Source organism: Mercenaria mercenaria, chromosome 3 (assembly GCF_021730395.1).
Source record: "Mercenaria mercenaria strain notata chromosome 3, MADL_Memer_1, whole genome shotgun sequence".
NCBI classification, from domain to species: domain Eukaryota; kingdom Metazoa; phylum Mollusca; class Bivalvia; order Venerida; family Veneridae; genus Mercenaria; species Mercenaria mercenaria.
Genome location: NC_069363.1, coordinates 72317852 through 72340896, shown reverse-complemented (window position 1 = coordinate 72340896; position 23045 = coordinate 72317852). Strand labels below are relative to the sequence as shown.

Genomic DNA, 23045 nt, shown 5'->3' with positions numbered 1-23045 from the left:
CTCTCAATTACGGGGTTATACGAGCAGGCATGTCCGTGTCACAACTTCATGTATAATGTTACCCATTTCTCAGGTACAGGGGTGTGGTTGCTATGAGGCTATTTGCATCTCAGCTACATGGACGAGGCTGTTAATCTTGCAGTTACGGGGTTATACGAGGCTGCCCGTGTCGCAGCTTCATGTATAATGCTATCAATTTCTCAGGTACAGGGGCGTGGTTGCTAATTTCACAGATAAAGAGATGGGGATGCTCATTTCACAGCTACACACCTGGCTTGCTCATATCACAGCTACAATGATGATGCTGCTGATTTCATATAAAAGGTGTGTACTGCTCATTTCACAGCTACAAGAATGATGCTGCTGATTTCATATAAAAGGTGTGTACTGCTCATTTCACAGCTACAAGAATGATGCTGCTGATTTCACATAAAAGGTGTGTACTGCTCATTTCACAGCTACAAGAATGATGCTGCTGATTTCACATAAAAGGTGTGTACTGCTCATTTCACAGCTACAAGAATGATGCTGCTGATTTCACATCAAAGGTGTGTACTGCTCATTTCACAGCTACAAGAATGATGCTGCTGATTTCACATAAAAGGTGTGTACTGCTCATATCACAGCTACAAGAATGATGCTGCTGATTTCACATAAAAGGTGTGTACTGCTCATTTCACAGCTAAAGATTCATGAGCTGTAATCATGACGAACTTGTTCATTTCTCATTTACACGAATGGATATGCTCACTTTAATTGGGGATACTCGTTTCACAGCTACAGGGACTAGGTTTCTAGGGACTACATTTTCGTTTCATAGCTTCAGTGATGCGGTTAGATAGCATAACAGCTACAGGGATGGTACTGACCGTTTTACACAGGCGAGACTGCTAGTTTCGCTACTACAGGGATGGTACTGACCGTTTTACACAGGCGAGACTGCTAGTTTCGCTACTACAGGGATGGTACTGATCGTTTTACACAGGCGAGACTGCTAGTTTCGCTACTACAGGGATGGTACTGATCGTTTAACACAGGCGAGACTGCTAGTTTCGCAACTACGGGGATGGTACTGATCGTTTTACACAGGCGAGACTGCTAGTTTCGCAACTACATGAATGGTGCTCATCGTTTTACATAGACAAGACTGTTAGTTTCGCGGCTACAGAGATGGAGCTGATCATTATGCGAGACTGCTAGTTTCGCTACTACAGGGATGGTACGGATCGTTTTACACAGGCGAGACTGCTAGTTTCGCAACTACAGGGATGGTGCTGATCATTATGCGAGACTGCTAGTTTCGCAACTACATGAATGGTGCTCATCGTTTTACACAGACAAGACTGTCAGTTTCGCGGCTACAGAGATGGTGCTGATCATTATGCGAGACTGCTAGTTTCGCTACTACAGGGATGGTACGGATCGTTTTACACAGGCGAGACTGCTAGTTTCACAACTACAGGGATGGTGCTGATCATTATGCGAGACTGCTAGTTTCGCAACTACATGAATGGTGCTCATCGTTTTACAGACAAGACTGTTAGTTTCGCGGCTACAGGGATGGTAGGGATCGTTTAACACCTGTATGATTTAGAAGATTGAGTTCTAAATCTTTTAATCATACTAATTTGAGTTCTAAATCTTTTAATCAGCCTACTCATTAACAAGTGCATCACCTGCGAGATGTAATCATTAGTCTGTTAGTGCCTGATATCAGGCAATCTGCTAGAAAAGGGTTACGGTTTGGGACCATACTCATCCACTCATGCTACTGATGATAAGGAAGTGTTTAGTTACAACGCTACAGCAATGTGTTTAATAACTTTGAGCATTTAGCCTTGAGCGGAAACTAAACAGGCACACGCACCACCATAGAATACGTCAATCTGACCCCTGTTTAAGATGCTGATAAGGACCTTTGACAAAGGAACCTCAAAGTAAGGAAGAGTCGACGATGCCTGTTCTTTTTCAACTTACGGTCACTGTTTTTACCTTAGATCCACTGACCTCAAATCAATTATTCCCTGCCCATGTGTAATGCGCTTGCCAAGTTTGAAATCACAGTGACTGTTAGTATAAAACACCGTTTCCGCTTGATATTTTGTGAAACCGTTGACCTACAATCTTCTTACTTCTTAGGTACAGTAGATGATCCCTACTGATTCTGAGGGCATGTGATCAAAGGTCAAGGTCATACTGATTGTTAGAACAAAAATAGTTTCCTCTCTTTACTTTGACAACGACTTGACCTGCGACCTTCGGCAGATATTGCAGAGCAGTAGATTAATCAAATTGACTTGAAGGTAAGCAGGTCAAAGGTAAAGGTCACAGTTACTTCCTCTTAGTATCTTGAGAATGTCTTGACCCACGACCCTAGAACTTGGCAGGCACATAACTCTGTGAATAGTACTCTCTGGCAGGCACATAACTCGTGGACAATGAATAGTACACTCTGATTGTGAGGTCAATGGGTATAAGCCAAAAATAAAAGTGACTGTTAGTTATAGATATGCTATTCTGTACCTTTGACCAAAATCGAACCACTTAAGATTATGCTTAATAGTTCTGTGCTGTAGTGTCTCGATGTGCTTTACATACCTGGCAGCAAATAAAAACACTACTTTACAAATATTCAAACGCAATTCTCTTTTGCCAATGTTTATCAGATACTTAAATAACACTTTAAAATAAGTTATACGCATTTAGAAACATTCACTGTATTAGCATGTCAACAGCCAGTTCAGAATATGCAAGCTCATATAATTTTATTTATTTTGATACTTTAGGCCATTGGATAAATTGCCAAAATATAAATTGAAAAATAAATTGCACTTATTCAAAGTAACTCGCTCTCATTTTGATAGTTAATGGGAGTAATCTAAAACATCTGATTTTGAAACTGGCATGCGAGATAATTATTCCGACATGAACTTTGCAGTGTAACACCATGGAGGGCTATCAGTTCGATAAGGCGAAAACTCATCCAAAAATATGCGTATGATTGACATGTATTTATTATGATTTTTTAACGATATTTTCTAGATTTTCACTACAATAACTGAAAGTGTGTGCAGGCGAACTTTTATTTAATAGACACAAAGGTTTGGCAAAAATGGTGTTATTGTAAGTTAAATTAATATTTGTTTTTGTGCCAAAATAAAACTGTCATATTTAAGTGATTCAATATGTTTGTGTGTTTTTGTGCCATTTTAAACTGACTCGTAAAAGTAAGTAAAATTATGATCGGTTTTCAATTTATTGTATGGAAATTTTCATATGACATTGCAATTAACGTATGCCATATTTCAGAAACTGTACCTCACATGACGCTAAGATATTAGGGCTGCAGTAGAAAGTTTGTTACTGTAATTTTTGTTTCGAGCAGAACCTGGATGACCTTATGTTATGACATACCTTGAAAGTTGAAATAATTGTTTATGTACACCCTGTTGCTATATAGATCTAGTTCTCATGTAGGCTAATTAACACAATTTCTGTACATTATGTTCTGTGTTTTTCTTTGAAAAATTAGATTTAAGAATATCATAAACATACAGTAAATTCTAATAGATTTAAATGTGTATTCAGTGCATTGTTTTCATGCCATGATACAAGTGCCAAGAAGTAAAAATGATGTCCCATGCACCAATCACCATTTAACATGCCTCAAGGGAAAGAAATCGTGTAGCACCAAGAAAGTTTTAAAAAATTGTATTACTCCCCTTAGTCATAACGTTAGCAACATGCAAACAAAATATTAATAAAAACATTATTAATTAATTTGTTGTTAATTAGAAACATTATTCTACTGAAATGATCTCAAAACACAATATTAATAATTGTTTCAATTTCTTTTCTTTTTTTTGTATTTTCTTTTTAATAAAAAACGACATCAATTATAATATTATATTTATTTAAACGTGTTTTGAAATCACATTGTGTTAAGAAAAAAATAAGCATGCACCTACTTATAATACCGTCAGGTTTATATCTTTTAAACCATATGCTCTGAGTTTTGTAGAGACCCCAGGAATGTTCATTGTTCACGTCACCATAGGCACCACAGCAACCAAGCTGAAACAAAAGTAATGTTAGCATCAAAAATAGTATACATGTTACGATCCGGTTTGCGCTTTGTTAGATTATATATTTGTCTGATCCTATCCGTACATTGTCTGCAATACACGGCACGACAGGCCTGTTAGTTAATCTGCTAGATTATATATGGTACCACCCGGCCCGCATTTTGTCTTCCTGATTACATGATAGATTATAATTGGAACGACCCAGCCCGCACTTTGTCTGCTAGATTATACCAGCTACGATCCGGTGCTAAATTATACCAGCTACGATCCAGCCCGAACTTTGTCTGCTAAATTATACCAGCTACGATCCGGCCCGAACTTTGTCTGCTAGATTATTACAGCTACGATTCAGCCCGAACGTTGTCTGCTAAATTATACCAGCTACGATCCGACCCGAACTTTGTCTGCTAGATTTATAAATGAAACGAACCGATCCGCACTTTGTCTGCAAGATTATACATCGTGCGATCCGGTCTAGATTATACATGGTACCGTTGTCTTGCTGATTATACATCGTGCGATCCGGTCTAGATTATACATGGTACCGTTGTCTTGCTGATTATACGTCGTGCGATCCGGTCTAGATTATACATGTTACCGTTGTCTTGCTGATTATACGTCGTGCGATCCGGTCTAGATTATACATGGTACCGTTGTCTTGCTGATTATACATCGTGCGATCCGGTCTAGATTATACATGTTACCGTTGTCTGGCTGATTATACATCGTGCGATCCGGTCTAGATTATACATGGTACCGTTGTCTTGCTGATTATACATCGTGCGATCCGGTCTAGATAACACATGGTACCGTTGTCTTGCTGATTATACAACGTGCGATCCGGTCTAGAAAACACATGGTACCGTTGTCTTGCTGATTACAGTACATTGTGCGATCCGGCACGTACATTATCTGCTATCAATATCATTTGTGGTGTACTGTTAATGACTAACATCTCCACTTAAAACATTATAATATTATATATTCCAATTATTTCAGGTGTTTTGATGATTCATTAAGAAAGTTTTCAGATCTTTTTATCTTTTACGCTAAAACACTGAATTAAGAATTAAAATAACAAATATTTAGCGAAAAGGATTTGTAAATCACGTTTTAGAGAAAGCAGTTGTTCGTTTTCGTCATGCAAATTTTTGCTTACTCAAAGGTTTGTAAGACAAAACGGCGTAATGGCGCACCGCCGGGTATCGTTTTTTGCGCTCCGAAGATCGTCGCCCCGCAAAGCGGCGTCTTTTCGCCTTCCAAAATGCTATGCGTTCATTAGTTGTATGACCGGAGGGGACTTTTGCCCCTGTGCCAGTCCGACACTCTCACATTGTGTGCACTAAGTACAATATATGTTTTTTATGACTTTTTTTCATAGACAGACGTCAATATGGAGAATATGCACGTCTTATAATGTCTAGCTTGCTTAATCGTCTAAATGGCTATTGGTGTTGCGTTAGTGCGTTTGTATGTTCGATTTCGTCGCCTGGCATGGAGCAATATCTATATTTGGCAGAAATGTTTGCTTCAATGAGACGGAGTGCCGCGCGCAATCTCAAAGTGTAGACGAGGGGGTGTTCAAAGGACATGCCAGATCTTGCCCGGGCAGTAGCTTTAACATTCCAGATCTTGTCCGGGCAGTAGCTTTGACACGCATTGAGAATTTATCCGATTTCAATTGGCAAAACTCTGTGTGTTCAAGAGATGTGACGGGATGAGATAGGACAGTGACGGACAGCACGCGACAAAATGATTCCAATATAGCCTCGCCACAAAGTTTGGTGGAGGTATAAAATATAACACAGTAAAATGATGTCAAGAAACAACAGGTGCCAAACACGTGATTTAATAAAGACGATTAAACTACTATGAACACCTGAAGCTCGAACATGGTCATGGTTGTCAATTATGTTTCTACTGCATACGGTGAAGGCTTACCGATGACTGCATTGAGTCCCAAGCATCAGTTATAAGCTTATTTGTTGAATTTCTCTGAATATCATTTCCATAGTTAAACATGATCGTTGTTTCGAACTTTGTCTTGATACCTTCAGTTATCTGAAACAAGAAAACACATTAAGTAAACAAGAGCTGTCCGTAAGACAGCAAATGCTCGACTATTCGAATTGTTGTCCCAAAGGCAGGTATATTACCCTTAGTGTTTGAGTATCTATAGAGTTTCAATCCAGTATCTGCATTAGTTTTGGAGATAGTAAATTGCATGTAAAACTTCAACCAGAAGTTTTAAGTTCACAGGGGATATAATTTGGCCAAAATGCATGTCAGAGTTATGGGACTTGATGCTAAAACCTAGTTTTATAACCCTGGAGATACAGTAAGGTTTCAATTCAATATCTGCATTTGATTTGGAGACAGTAACTTGCATGCAAAACTTTAACCAGGATTCTTATGTCCAAAAGGAGGCACAATTAGCCAAAAATACATGTCAGAGTTATGGGACTTAACCCAGTGAAGATAGTAATTGAACTAGAAAGAAAAAATAAGGTACAGAGCTATATGCCTAGCTATATGTACTTGAATGCAAAACTGTAACCAATACTTTCTAAGTCCAAAAGGGGGCATGATTTGACCAAAATACATGTGAGAGTTATAGACTTGACCCAGTGAGGTTGGTAACTGACCTAAAAAAAGAAGAAAAAAAAAATAAGTTTCAAAGCTATATGTCTTTAAATGATAGCTATATGTACCTGCAGGCAAAACTTTAACCAGAATTTTCCAAGTCCAAAAGGGGGCATAATTTGGCCAAAATGCATGTCAGAGTTATGGCTCTTGATGCTATCACCTAGTTTTATGACCCCAAAGACCCATGTGAAGTTTCAATTCATTATCTGCATTAGTTTTGGAGATAATAACTTGCATGTAAAACTTTAACCAGGATTTTCCAAGTCCAAAAGGGGGCATAATTCGGCCAAAATACATGTCAGAGTTATGGGACTTGACCCAGTGAGGTTGGTATTTGACCTAACAAAAAGAAAAAATAGTCTTTTAGTACTGCAGAAAAGTAGACATAAACACAATTAATTGAATTCTAATAAAGAAATAACAATACTATAAATACATAAAAAGCTGTAATTCGGACAAATTGCAAGATGTATGCTTCTTGGCGCTACATTTTCCTCTATGATGATAAATGAGTGTACAAGTACTTACATCGTCTTTGAATATAAAGCTGACACCGAACCCCACACACAGTGTGATCAGAACCAGGGTCAATATCGTCCCATACTGTAAACATAAACACGACTTCTTACACATATAACAGAATTATAGCAGGACTATAGTCTGCCGTACCAGTTCCTCCTTCTTGTTGATGACCTCCTTTCAATAGGTCTATTTTTTTCTAATTTAGAGGTTATCATTTTGATTCCTGTCACATTTGAGGTGGCATAAAACAAGGTTGACATAAATACAGACTTAAAACATGTATTCGCTTTTCAATGAAATGTTGCCATAATGTGTTTTAAGTACAGAAAACAAACAAAAAATGAATACGCTCTAATTCGAATTACCAATTTTTACGAAAACACTATTGTAATATTTCAAAATAAACGCCCATATTTTAACAGTGGAAAATAAAAAGATCTTAAATCTGAGCCAGTGTTTTTGTTTGTGAAACATTTTCCGTTTCCGCGCATAATTCGCTATCACATTACAAGAGCACTCGATTATTTCTCCCCTAATTTTGCCACTATTATCTTATTAAGTTTAATTTTGTTCCGCACAGTTGCAGGAACTAGGTCTGTCAGATAATTTTTGACGTTAAGTGGAGCTGTATTTCGTGTTGGAATTGTCTACTGTGTTATTAGTAGGATGATTAACGCTGGGGGAAGTCAACAATTACAGACTGACGGAAAATTACTTTATTTGCTGCGAAAACATGTTATGAATTGTACAAAAGGTATAGTTACCCCTGTAAAACCGCGTTACCGTGTTACCGTGTTTGCTGTTTGAGAGAGAGAGAGAGAGAGAGAGAGAGAGAGAGAGAGAAGGGGGGAGGCAAATTACGTCCTTAGCAGATCTTGCAAGATTCAAAAGTAATGGAGTAAAATTAACAAAAATAGAAAATAACAATAATAAAGAATATTGCGGAAAATAAAACATCTATGCCGAAAAGTGCATGTGGTCATATCGCATCAAAGAGATAGTTTTACTGGTGAGAATGTAGAAATCTGCAAGCTGTCTCCATCACTGCCAGATAAATTTTTGCCTTTGTTTTATTAATTTTCCTTGATCGATTTTCGTGCCGTTATAGGCGTAATTACTTGCGGAGATATAAATTCAAATTAATGCCGTATGAGCCTTTTCTGAGGAGATTTTTTGCTATTGCTACTGAAATAAATTAATCAAACTATGGTAGGTTAAGAAGGCAGAAATATCACAAGATATGCAACGCCGACTTCTTCTAATTGCTATTTTTATCTTTTGAACACTGTTAGTGACATATTTACCATACCAATAAAATATTTGTCTGGTAAAGTTAAGCGACTGCATACTTTAAAAACATTCATTTGAATGAAGAATACAGTACCTCCTAACAAGATACAGTTTAACGGTGTATACTGTGGATGAAACACTACTAGTTTGATATTTTTTGTGGACTAGATAATAAAACAAAATAGCGTTTTCTTAGAATATGTAACGGAATAGGAACATAATTCAGCAGAATTTGGCCGACTTTTAGCACTTTAAAATACAACTGCATTAAGCAACAAGGGATGTGTATTAGTTATTAGTTAAAAATGTCATTGATGTACAAATGTATATCTTTGAAGTTTGGGGTTCCTGTAAAATAATATACAATGTAGTTTAACTAATTATGTCGTGTACAATTTAAAATTCTAAAACATATTTTGTGCTCGAAAAGCTAAATTGTAAATGCTATTCCTTATAAAGAAACAGACGTATTACAGTTCTCAATTATAAAACACCTGTAATCTTATAGCACTGAAAAAGTTAAGTCTTTACAGAATAGGCCTGTATACGTTACAGAATAAGGATTTTAGACATCGTTTACGTTAGATTGTGGATGCGGTATAAATCGCTATCTGCTAAAGAAACAGTGATCATAAAATTTTGATACTAGGAAAATGCATTCTACATTTTTGAAGCTGAAATCAATACTCTTTCGTTTTCTCCCTTTTCACTTGTGATGTCACAAACATGAGTATAATTGAAATTTTTGGTTTCAAGCAGGTATTATTTCTTTTTGTTTATTTAACGAAAATACTTCAGTAGTCAGTTTTCGATTAAATAAAGACACATAAGCTAGGAGAAATAGATCGCCTGATATACAAATATTTTCAAGATAAGTAAAGTAATGTGATTACAATGATTAACCATGAGCAGACGACAAAGTTTTGGCGGTAATGCAGTTTCTGCCTGGGGAGAGTGTTCATCAGAAGAAAACTCGAAGATTTAGATGAAAATCAAAGCAAAATTTTTCAATAATGTTCAAAAAGTAGGATAATTAAATAATATAACAATTTAATGAAGAATTTTTATACTTACAAAACCTAGAACGAATTTTTCTTGCTTCATCGTTCCACAACAGCCACAAAACGCGAGGATGGTTGCCGCCCCGCCCCCAGCTATCAAACCATATGTAATCATTTCTACAAGCCGTGACCCCATTATTGCCGACATCTCACGGGTGTTAAATTCCTTCACCAGCAGCCATACACCAACACCAAGTACTCCACAACCGAGAATCTAAAATAATAAATATAATTACGAATTAACATCGGCTTATAAGTGTCACTATAGGCATTATGTCAACCACTTTTGGTAGGCTAGGCTGCCGCCACTCTCCTAATTACACGTTCTCCGGCAGGAATGCTTTCACTTGGTTGAATTGTTCCCATTTATGCGACGTCTCTCGATTCCTTAATCAATACTGTTACAAAAACTTGACTACTAGGGGCCTCCGTGGCCGAGTGGTTAAGGTCGCTGACTTCAAATCACTTGCCCCTCATCGATGTGGGTTCGAGCCTCACTCGGGGCGTTGAATTCTTCATGTGAGGAAGCAATCCATCTGGCTTACGGAAGGTCGGTGGTTCTACCCAGGTGCCCGCTCGTGATGAAATAATGCACGGAGGGGCACCTGGGGTCTTCCTCCACCATTTAAGCTGGAAAGTCGCCATATGACCTATCATGTGTCGGTGCGACGTTAAATACAAAAAATAAAAAATAAATAAATAAACTTGACTACTACACATAAACATCTAGTTCAGTAAACACTTTGATTTTTACAAATTATTTCATTTACTGTTTTTAAAGCGACATACAACAAGTGCACAAGGCCCACCAGACTAATTTGTGATCAACAGATCATACATGCTTTTTATCAATTTCATATTGGTGTTGTATTCCATAGCTGAACGGTGCACTTTATGTATAACATAATTTTCCTTCAAGTTTTACATGAACACCGAAGTACTATACAGAACAAGCAGGTTTTTTTCTTTAAATTTAAGAGACAAATCTCCCAATAACGGAATTTATCTGTTTCTAAGAGGTCATTTTGCCGACCTCCTACATATTTCTTTTTTATATCTTTTGGAATATGAAGAAATATCAAATGCATATTCCCCCAGCTGAATATCTCTGAAAGTTTCACGGCACCATGTAATGTATATCTGGACGACGCTCATAAACTTTCTCTTAAAATCAGCGTATTAAAACATAAATTAGCACATCTGGTCTCCTTGGAGACATACGTATGCAAAACAAAAAAACAACAACAGGGAAATTAAAAGCAAAAAGCTGTGAAATCTTATTCAATATATATACGCAGACATATTCAGAAAACGTGAGCAGACATGTATCATAGTATCAGTATAATGTTGACGAGCCGCACTGTGATATCCCGATTGATACCGTAACAAGCGCAAGACAATAGAAGTTGAGCTTCCAACTATGAAATCTAACTTAAATCTTAGCTAAATGTAAATTGTTACTTGTAAATACATTTTGCAAGTTGTCCTGTTTTTCCCACTCTAGAACTTCTACTTACATCAACGTACATAAGAAGTTACGACTTCAAATACACATGACGAACTGTTCGTAACAACTTAACTATATGCATGACAATATCTAGTGCACATATCAATATGAACATGATCAAAACAACATTAACAAGAGCTGTCCGTAAGACAGCGCACTCCACTATTCGGCGATTTGACAGTAAAATGAATATATGTCTCATGAACCCATTAGAGAATCAAGGGATAATGTTACCACAAATAAGTATTGGATGATGGATAATGTAAAGATATATTTGAGTTTCAGGTCATTATCTTATATAGTACCTAAGTTATGTCCAGAAAACAAAGTTTGTTAAAAAATTTAAGTAAAAATACAAATCACAGTTATGGGGATTGTTACCACACATGCAGATGATGATGATAAAGATACATTTTAAGTTTCAAGTCTTTACCTTATCTTGCATTAAAGTTATATCCAGAAAGCGAAGATTGCAAAAAACTTTAAGTACAAAAGGGGCATAATTCTGTCAAAAATACAATTAGTGTTATGGGGTTTGTAACCACTAATACAGATGATGACTATAAAGAAATATGTTTAATTTCAAGTCATTATCTTTTAAAGTACCAAAGATATGTCTATAAACGAAGCTTTCCAAAAAAATTAACATGAAAATAATTCCAAGTATAACAACTTTGAGACCTTGACCTTGGGTATAATGAGCCCAGCCTCTGCACATATTTTGTTTGTATGCTGAACAATGCTTATGTGAACTTACAGTAATATATAAGCAATAGTAACAAAGATATGACAGAAAAACAAAGTTGCCGAAAAACTTTAACCTTAAAAATAACCTAAGTATAACACCTTGGTGACCTTGGGTATAATGGGCCTAGCCCCTGTACATACTTTGTTTGTATACTGGACAATGTTTATGTGAAGTTACAGTAAGATATAAGAAATAGTAACAAAGATATGACAGAAAAACAAAGGTTGCCGAAAAACTTTAACCAAGAAAGGTCACGCCGACGCCGGGGAGAGTAGAATAGCCCCCCTATTCTCCGAAAAGTGGAGCTAAAAAGTATAGTAACACGACCCAATTTTATTTCCCTATTAAACAAAGAATATTATGCAGCATAATATGATACACTGTTTGTACGCCATAATTATTACGTCACAGCGTCAGACGCCATTGCGGCGCGCTACACAAACAGGCAAATACTTGATCTTCAAAGATATCTTTGATAACGTGTTCAGAAATGATATATCTCAAACAGTGTTTTATTCTTCAATAAAACGATTGTTGTTCAATTGAACAGAATAACATTTCTTGCATACCAGACGGGGATGTCCGGTATTTTTACCGGTGCTGGAAAATGTAAGATGACTCTCGTGCTTTAAATGACGTATTACGAACTAGGCCTACATATATGTAGAAGATTTTAGTTGTTTATATCTTATTTCGAAAAACGGGAAAAAAATCCAGTACCTTGACAGTTCCTCTTTTTCCTGATAGTATATTTCTCGATTCAAAACACGTTATTTTATCAAAAATTCATAACTTTACGCTGCAACTGATAAAACAAAACCGGAACTTAACATTGTTATTTGTCTTTGAAACGTCACATGTGACGTCTTTCCCGTTTACGGACGTTGGTTTCCCGCGCTTTGCTTAAATACGCTGCTATAAGAAATAGTTCTAAAACGAAAGCCGTTCGACTGACTTTATTTTTATTATTATATCTTGATATCGGTATGCAAGAAAAAGATTCTGTCACTGGTTATAGATGCAGATGGGAATATCCAGCTCTCGGGTAACTGTTTAGGCGGTAACTCGGTAGGAACCTCGTTACCGCCTATCCAGTTACCCTCGTGGCCGGAAATTCCCATCTGCACCTATAACCAGTGAAAGAATCCTATAATAAACTGCATCGAAAAAGCTTGCAAGGAGAACGCAATTAATTAATTGAACAGAATAACATATAAACTGCATCGAAAAAGCTTGCAAAGTGAACGCAAATAATTAATTGAACAGAATAGCATATAAACTGCATCGAAAAAGCTTGCAAAGTGAACGCAAATGTCTATATATAATATTATGACCAAGTAGAGGCCGAGTAGGCGTTCCATACGTAAATACCCCAACATTATCATACATGGCAACATTTTATTCTAGTTTAGTTTATAGTTTAGTCCCAATGATAAGGCGTAGAGCCATTGTTGGCCACTGTCCAAGTCACGATGGCAGTCAAGAGGAATTAATAAGGCTAAGTGCAGTGGCGTGTAGTTCAAACCATGTTGGTTGCATTAGTGCAGTACACGGTGGCTGATTTATTGACTTACTATACTACATGAAAATGAAATAAATTTCACGAGTAGTACAGATTTACACGCTCTCATAATCACCATCCCTATAAAATAAATACGGCGTGTGAAAATTACGCGATTCCAGCATTCTAAGAACCGGGTCATTGAGAAATACTTCACAAAATATTTTATTAAAAAACATTAGGTCATTGTTAACAGACAGTAATAATAATATGGAAATCATTGTCAGAGAACCAATAGCTAAACATAATAAAAAAGAGGACTCCTAGCTACATTTATTTTCTTATTGATAATTTCATCAAATATTTATGTCAATGAGGGGTAAATTATGATTTACTGCTGGTAATTACTTTACGGCATAGTGCGAGAAACATAATTTTGTGGAGCGGCGGTGCTTGGTAAAAAATGAGTTTTCTGGAGGGACTATATTTTAGAATATTTGCCCATATTTTATTAAATTGCAAATTGTTTTTGAGTTGCAATCATTGGACCAGTGACTTTGGTGTTGTCGTTGCTGTTGGTTTATACTTGTTGACTGAAATGTTTTGTCGTTCAAAACATAATTTTCCGACATAAAATTCAGCTAATCTGGATCATTATATTTTAAAAAAGTTTGCAACTTTGACTCCCACGTTGCTGGAATTCACATGAAACTTAAAAAAATATCTATGTTAGTACATTTGTAAAACTGCTGGTTCAAAATTCCCCTTGGAATTACGTGTTTGTTCATGAAGTTAAAATGGCTCAAGATATCTTCAAACCCCAAAAAGTTCCTACTTCAATCCCTAGATAGTACAAGACTGAATTGGTGGATCACTTTAGGCATCTAAAGTATTCAAACTAAGGAGGTTTTTTCTTTGATCAATGTGTCACTATCCTTTACCAAAAAAAAGCCGACTTTAGGGTACATCACTTACTACAACCCTTACTAACCAAACTACATTCAAACACGATCACACTTAATACCTTCCAAACACGTTTGCTGCATTCAAACGGGAAAATTACTTATGTTCATGTAAGCTCAACAAACATCTATTTTGTTGTCTCCTAGACAAATATTTGATCAAACTGGTATTCTATCAATATATATAAAGATGCTAAATAATATACTGAAAGAACAAACACAAGATGCAATATTGTGCCATGGCGTAACGCCAAAAGTTGCGATGTGCAACGACTTTTATTTGTTTTATAAATAGGTAATTGACAATAAACTACACCATGCATTCTTAAATACGTCTAGCGTTTTTAGAAGTAAAGTAAATTGAATCATATGACATTCCTAGATATATCATTACAAGAGTGCCAGAATGTCACAATATACGTCCGTCGTAGAAAATTACTTCACACTAGCGCCTGTGTCATTGCAAACTATAGAATTTTAAATGAATTTTAAGTTCCTTTTTCTGTTGTTTTTTTGTCTTTGAATTAAACAAACTGACCCATAAAAACAAATTTTACAGGATATGTTTGCGGAAAGTTTCTTGGCCGAACGTGTGAAGAAATAATGTTAAATTGTACTAAAGTATTCTATTATCTAATAATAAAGTTTATGATAAGGGTCAAAAACCTAACAGACTACCTGTGTCTAAAAATTTTGCCGTAATTTCATGTCCAAACTTAACATGTTCAGTGTATTAAATTTTAATTCTATCAATAAAAAATACCCTAAAAATCAGGACCATTTTTTCCGACCCCACTGTGAGTGCACGTCTCGAGAAGGCACAGGGCATTGATGGAACTAGGTCATAATTATACTGGCCCTTGATTATGTCATTATCCTGGCTGAAACCGAAGGGACCGTTTGTGAAAGTGGGGCGTACTTTGTGATGTCTAGCTGACGGCATGGAGACAGATGAAGGAGCACATCACCTCTACGAGGAAGGACGACCAATAGCAGCCAGCCTTTTGCGGCATCAACCGCCCTAGTTAGGGCAACTTTGCTTGCCAGCCATCAAGTCATCGGATCACTGTCGTCGTTCTAGGTCTCATTAGCCGTGACAGTGTCCCACTTTTGGCTTCAAAATTATTGGATGTTTTGGCTTATGCTCTACGGAAATTGCATAGAGGTAAATTTTCTTCACCATTTGGCTTCAAAACATGTCCAGTGACATGTTGGGGGCCTGTACTCATATATTGCGTAATGTTATACAGTAGCTGAAAGGTCGGATGGACCCTAATTAGATTAAAAACAGACAGACGGACAAATCATTACCATTTACTGGGTATCTGAAGGTAGCTTTTTAAATTCTGTGGTTGCGTTATGATTCTTTGAGAGCCTCATTTCGAAATGACCGATCTGGAAACAAATTGCTACCATATGATTTAAACTATGGCAATTTTAGCCATAACTGTAGACATTGACCAAATTAACTGCTTATGGAACTTGACCTAAAGATGTTATAGTAAGTTATGTTTAGTTCTGAGCGGACACTGTCAATTTTGACCTAAACAAGGGAAAATCTGGAGAAACTGGTCCGAACTGGCTTATTATCGAACTTGGCCTAAATGTTTTAGTAATATATAAATTTTCTTTACAAGTATGGCTGACATCAAAGAAGAAATACTCTAGTTATCAGATGAACACTATCAATTTCTGACTGGTTATTGAATTTAGGCTTGATTTCATAGAGATACACAATGTGTATAAGTTTAGTTCAGTTCTGATACAATACTCTAGTTATTGAATGGACACCGATTTTTCTGCCCGCCATACTGTCCACCCGTAAAGGGTGAAAATATAATACGTCCCGTTGTAGTATGTAAACGTATAGATTGTTTTCTTTACGTAAGTAAAATAAAGACATTAAAATGAACAAATGAACTGAAAAGATTTGAGTGTTTTATACAGTATACAGTAGCAACAGGCCAGGCCTTTCTTTTGGAAGGAGCGAGTGATCCAGCTACAGGCCACACCAACATGCCAGTCGTTTCGTTTGGTTGGATGCTACACCATGTTAGTCGTTTCGTTTGGTGGCATACAGACAGTAAATAGGAAAATGGCGCGAAAAAATGGTAGTCGCATAATGGCGGATTCAAATAGTCCCCCGTTTTGTTGTTGTTTTTATATTTTTGCTCTGCAGAGCTATTTTTCTTAATATTTTATTTGCAATTGTTTTGCTGAAATCACATTACAGATCTATGCTTGACATGTAGGTAGCATTTTCATAATAAAATAACATGACAGAATTTGTCATGGAACCTTAGATCATAAACCATCACTACAATTTGGGATCTCATTTTTTAGCTCATTTTGCAGTTTGTGTTTGACTGAAAACATTTTTCTTGCATCAAACACGACACGCACTTTTCTCTTGAATTTCCAGCATTGACAATATTCTTCAAGAAAGTGTAAGTTACAGACAAATGGGTCCTGATGTGTGCTGCAGCCATTGGAAATATGTCAATTTTATATAGAATAAAGCAGAACAGTTATTTAATGTTTTGTTACCTGGTTGGAGCGCGTGATAAGCTACAGGATACCAGGATACTCGTTTTGGACGGTGCAAGTTGTTCGGTTTCATTCCACACAGACAAGCCAGTCGTATTGCTTGGGGCGAAGCGAGGGATTCGGCTTCAGGCAATACAGACAAGCCAGTCGTTTTTTGTTGTTTTTTTTTTTGGACGAAGCGAGCAATTCGGCTACAGGCCACACTGACAAGCTAGTCGTTTCTTTTGGACGAAGCGAAGGATTTGTCAGCTAGTCGTTTCTTTTAGACGAATTCGGCTACATGCCACACTGACCAGCCAATCGTTTCTTTTCAACCAAGCGAGAGAATCGACTTCAGGCCGTACTGACAAGCATCGTTTTTGGACGAATCGAGGAATTCGGCTACATGCCACACTGACAAGTCAGTCGTTTTCTACACCAGTCGAGCGATTCGGATACGGACTTCACGGACAAGCCAATCGTTTCTTTTGGACGAAGCGACGGATTCAGAGAGTGTGGCATGTCAATCTTTTATTTTGGACTAAGCGAGTTGCTCGGATTTAGGTTACAGTCAGACAGTGACAACTCAGTCATTTCTTTTGGACGAAGCGAGTTGTTTGGCTTACTATAGGCTACAGATAGGGCAGTCTTTTTCTGTTTTGGCAAAGCGAGATGTCCAGCTAGGTCAGGCCACTCCAACATCTTTGTGTAGCTCCCCTAACACTGAAACCATTTCTTTTAAAGAGATGAACATACACTTCGCTGAGAACAGAATTATTAAGAAACAATTTATTGCTAGACAACACATAATACAACCAAATCATAAATGTGTTCACGGAAAACGAGCTTTTTTTCTTATATTTCTAAGGATGGGACGTTTAACAAACGCGCATTCATATAAACTAAAGTACAACGATTACAATTTCTAAATACATGCGTTATTTCACATTTGACAAGAATAATTCGAACAGGACGTATAAAGTAGTGAGCAACCAACCCGAACACTTTTATTCAAATAGGTTCTTTTTAATTCAGTTAAACGCAGTTAATGCTGGAATGAATCTATGGCGTAAACTAATTTGGCGTATGCATGTCGTGATTTTATATGCAATTTCAAGTTAATTAGACTTATAAACAACGTTCGTTCTTTTAAACGGTATCAAAGAAATGTGAAGTAATCGATGATATATTGGTCAATATAGGAATTCCCTCGGTGTGAAAGTGGTTCAAAGCTTGTAGTAATTTGTTGCTCTCGGTGTTCAATCTTTTCCAATCTCTGCGCCAAATCTCTCAATCTCGGCGATCTAATCTATGAGATTATGTGCCAAGACGGGTGCGGACCATGAATATTTGATGTAAAAGATTCAGAAATATATTTATAGCCAGCAACTCGAGTGACGGTGATTACACGAACTATATTCAGCAATGAACCAGTAACATTTCGCCTTCCTTTAAAGAGAGTGATAAATATTTGAACAAGTTTCTAGTAATTAAATGTTTTACAGTCTCTACGTTCTACCCAAAGTATTCTCTCGATTAGGTTAGTTCTGACAAAAACAATCGCGCTTTCATAACTCCACCAAAATAGTTTTGCTGTGAGCACATTCATTTTCTTTAATTCAAATTTAATTCAAACGAAATTGGTATTCTAAAACTTAATTAAGCATAAACGCCATGCTAAATTTAATAGAAAAGATGTGTAAATAATAAAAGCGAAAACAATCGTCGGAGGAGGTTGGCATATAGCAATTCGTGTAATTCGTGATACAGGGAGCTTACAGGACAGTCGACTTCAGAGAGATGTCATTTTACTTTATGATTGTATCAGTTCATGCATGTATGCCACGACAGCTTCAAGATTATTGAGCAGAATCTATTTTCAAATTAGATGACAGCGTTACCTTAATATCTAGTTTATACTAATTTATTTTAGCTCGATGGTGATGAAAGCTTCAAGCTTATTTGAACCACTCTCGAGTCCGCTTCCTGGAAAAACCAGTACTGGTGTCATATGAGAAGTCATGGTCGTGACCCCAGTGGGGCTCGAACCCAAGACCCTAGGGTTGATCGGCCGACACCTTAACCACTAGGCCATCGCTCCCCTTTACCTTAATATTTGACCTACTATAACCGCGAAGAGGCCATGTATTAAACAATAGCTCGTAGAACACGAAATGCTCCACCTTGATGCATTCAGTAACTGCACAAGTAACAAGGAACAGAAATTAGACCAAAGCGTTCTCAAGTTATCGTCCGGAAACTTTTTAACTGTTCCGGGTCACTATGATCTAGCCCCTTGACCTACTGACCTCAAAATCAATATGGGCCATCTCGGCTGGTCATGATCAACCTTCCTATTAAGTTTCGTGATCCTAGGCCAAGCGTTCTCAAGTTATCGTCCGGAAACGGTTTAACTGTGACCCTGACCTTTGAACTCCTGATCTCAAAATCAATAGGCGTCATCTGCTGGTCGTGAGCAAACTTCCTATCAACTTTCATGATCCTATGCCCAAGGGTTCTTGAGTTATCTTCCGGAAACCGATTGGTCTACATACCGACTGACAAACCGACCGACAGACCGACCGACATCTGCAACACAATATACCCATCCTTCTTCGAAGGTAATGAGGGGCGGGGCATAATAATAAATTTTAGATACACCGTGATCATGACCATTCACTACAAGGAACAAGACTTCAAGTATAACATTAAAGTATCATAGGTACCCAGTTCTTTGAATCTGATGCCTGTGATCAGGTCAATGAACGGAAATGTACAAAATCGAATGTTAAACAATTAACATACCAAAATGAAAACGTTATAGCATTGTAGAATCATCTTCAGATTTGAAATACACTGCTCTTCTGGGGTGGTGCTTTTCTTTCGGACTCTGTGGTTGAGACTGTACTTGCCCTTGTAGCTGCTAATACTGGCACGTGACTTCCCGAGCCGCTGTCGATCCTTCCTCTCTGATCGTAAACTACCGTCACGGTCAATGTGATCGCAATGATTGTTCTGCATGATAGGCCGCTTGTTGAGAGGCTGTAAAATACAGAGACAATTATTTACATGACCGTTACACAAATATCCGCTAAAAAAAATAAACAAAAGGGTCATGATGACCCTGGATCCCTCACATGTTTCAGATGTCAAACTGATGCTAAAATATCGAGAAAGTAGGTCAGTAGGTCACATCTATGGTCACTGAAAGTCAGTTTTAAGATCGGTGTGCAAAACTGTATATGTTGTCCAAATTTCCAGGCTGTATCTTAAAAACAAAAAGTAGGTCAAGGTCACAGTCAAGTGACGCCTAATTCCTTGGGGTCATCAGGTAATTACAATTTAACCGTCTAGGAAATATGATCAGATAATTTTAAAGTATTTTTTTCCGATATAACTCATAGAAAAACTATGTGACCTTTGGGGTGGGGCCTCTTTTCACACCAGGAGCATAATTTGAACAATCTTGTTAGAGAACCACTTGGCAATGCTACATATCAAAAATCAAAGGCCTATGTCTTGAACTTTCAGACAAGACGATTTTTAAAGTTTTTTCCTATATAAGTCAATGTAAAACTCGGGACCCCCAGGGCAGGGCCTCTTTTCAACCCAGGGGCATAATTTAAACAATCTTCATAGAGGACCATTAGATGATGTCACATGCCAAATATCGAGGTTCTATGCGTCTTGCGATTTTGGACAAGAAGATTTTTTATGTTTATCCGTTCTGTTGCCATAGCAACCAGAATTCTATGTGGAATTTAATTCTTTGAACATGTTTTGAAGGAGCCAACCAAAGGAACATCTAGGCTAAGTTTCATCAACTTTCACCAAATGGTTTCAGAGGAGATGTTGTTTAAAGGAAAGTGTGGATGGACGGACGCCGGACGGTGAGCGATCACAATAGCTCACCCCATGCACTTTGTGCTCAGGTGACCTAAAAATCGATATAATTCAGTAGTGTTAGTATAACGCATTGTAAGGCACCAGATCACCAAGTTCATATCATTCTTGCTCGACTTTTAAATGCCGTGAGGCTTGTTTGAATCATTCTCCAGTCTCGGAAACGACATATACTATAGACATTTCTCATGTATTTTATACACTGTATATATACACTACTGACTACTAACATCAAGAAATAAGACAGCTCATACATTTGCCGTCTGCGAGAATTCAGTTGCATTAATTTTATACATTTGATGACTTTTATGTCTGTTAAAGGTCCAATACTAAGGAAAGTGAACATTTTAATTTCTTTTAAAAAGCACAGAAACTATTTCATTTTATTGGAAAATGAAAGTTAATATGTAGAAATTCGAAATAAATCGCAGTATATGTACAATTATTTTTCTATGAAGTATGAAGAAAGTTAAAAAGACCTGGGGGTCATTCTGTTGATTCATTGAAATTTCAACATAATACACATACATTTCTTTGAGTTCCAAAGACCTTCTGTAAATTTTGACCTGCCAATCTTCATTATTTAGTGTCTTGCAGAAGTCTATGCACTGGCTATGGAAAAAATTGCCAACTCACTTTCCCTTAGTAATGGACCTTTAAAAGCGTCCTGGTACCAAATCATAATATTCTATAAACTTATATCCTATAGTTAGGAGATACTAACTCCTAAATGCGAGTCTGAAAAGCCTAATTTGGAGATACACACTTCAAGTTATGATTTTCTATCTCCAAGTCTTAGTCCTAATAAGGAGTTAGTATTTTTAAATAGAATTTACTTCCAAATTCTTGATTTGTATTCGTATTATCTCCAAAGTAGGACGTACTTCTAATGAGGCGTTAGTAATCAACGCTTAGGTTTCAGTAACTCCTAGTTAGGAGTTCGCATCTCTTAAACTGGACTTACTTTTTCCTAATTAGTAGTCAATAACTTGGATCTTAGATACTCCTAATTAAAAGTTAGCTTCTTCTACTTAGAAGAATACGTACTAAGAAACTGCAATTAGGATTTGCTTTCTCCTGATTCAGTAACCCCTGATTAGGAGTTATTGCGTCCTAAATAGGCGATATGATAATCCCTAATTAGGAGAAACTTACTCCTGATTAGGAGTTACTAAGTCCTAATTAGGTGTTACTAAGTCCTAAGGAGGAGTAGCTATATAAGTCTTAATTAGGACTTCGTACCTCCTAATTGAGTCCTAATTAGCACTTACTAGTTCCTAATAAGATTTTGGTTAACTTTCATAGAAAATTATGATTTGGCACCATGACGATTCCATGTGGAAAAAAGGAGCAATTCATTGTAAAAAATCTATGGCATTATCCAACTTTACAATCACTTAATTTGCAGAGTATAACTTTTCGCTTACAACTACACTTTATGTAAGGTATAAAAATACATAATTTGAGAAAGATTCTAGTGACAGTACAATGATGTACGTCTCAGCAGGTTTTACATAAAATGGAAATAAGGAAAATTGTGTTTGTTTCCTGGTTGTTAGATTCAAACCTGACCACTGAAAAAGTACCATATTAATGTGTATCATAATTTCGTATCTATAGAAAAATATAATCTATTGTTAAGTTGTTGAGTAATTCCAGTGAGGCACATTAATATCCATATATTGTAATGGAAAAATAAGAGCGGGAACCAGCGAGAATGAGATGTATCACAGATGACCTTGTTTAGACTCTCAAGCATCGATCACTGTCCTTCACAGAGACTAATAAAGTGATTTCTTCCAGCCCATTATACAACGGAAATTAATATGAGACAAATGAGCTGACAAAAACAGTTTATGAGCTCCATTTCGCCTATTAAATACCCCAGTCGGCCATTGGGATACATACATAAAACGCTAGCTGTCCAGTCATTTAGTATAAAAAGTTTCCCACTGTAGACAACTTCTGAGACGTTCGAAAACAGAAACTACAAATTGAGTTTAGGAAATCTGATTAGTACATAATGGAGGGGAAAACAACAGCCTTTATATGAGGGTTTGTCCAGAAAACAGCGGGATTTTACGTTCCAGGAAGCCCGATAGAAGCATAATCACCAGTTTTTAACACATTTTGTCTCCCTAAATTAATGAAATTGTTTCTAGAAAACAGATACATTGTGACAACTCAGGATATATCCACACAGTAGCAGATCTCACGACGCTTGGTGTGATAAAAAGTATGTACATGTACGTGTAAAGTGTTCCTGAAAAATAAAGAACTGAAACAATGTAAAT

The 23045-nt window shown here is 36.9% G+C and overlaps 1 protein-coding gene across 3 annotated transcripts in view; it reads right to left on the bottom strand.

Annotated features, from left to right (window-relative positions):
* LOC123524428 (CD82 antigen-like) overlaps positions 1–23045 on the bottom strand; it is a 56181-nt gene that overhangs the window by 8688 nt on the left and 24448 nt on the right. For 2 of the 3 annotated variants that reach the window (XM_045302631.2, XM_045302629.2), the window contains exons 2-6: positions 19654–19890; positions 9618–9818; positions 7260–7334; positions 6027–6146; positions 3969–4074 (exon numbers count right to left, since the gene is read on the bottom strand). In XM_045302631.2, the coding sequence (XP_045158566.1) occupies positions 3969–4074; positions 6027–6146; positions 7260–7334; positions 9618–9818; positions 19654–19890 (739 nt within the window). The remainder of the gene's footprint in view (positions 1–3968; positions 4075–6026; positions 6147–7259; positions 7335–9617; positions 9819–19653; positions 19891–23045) is intronic. The other variant, XM_045302630.2, reaches the window with a different exon arrangement.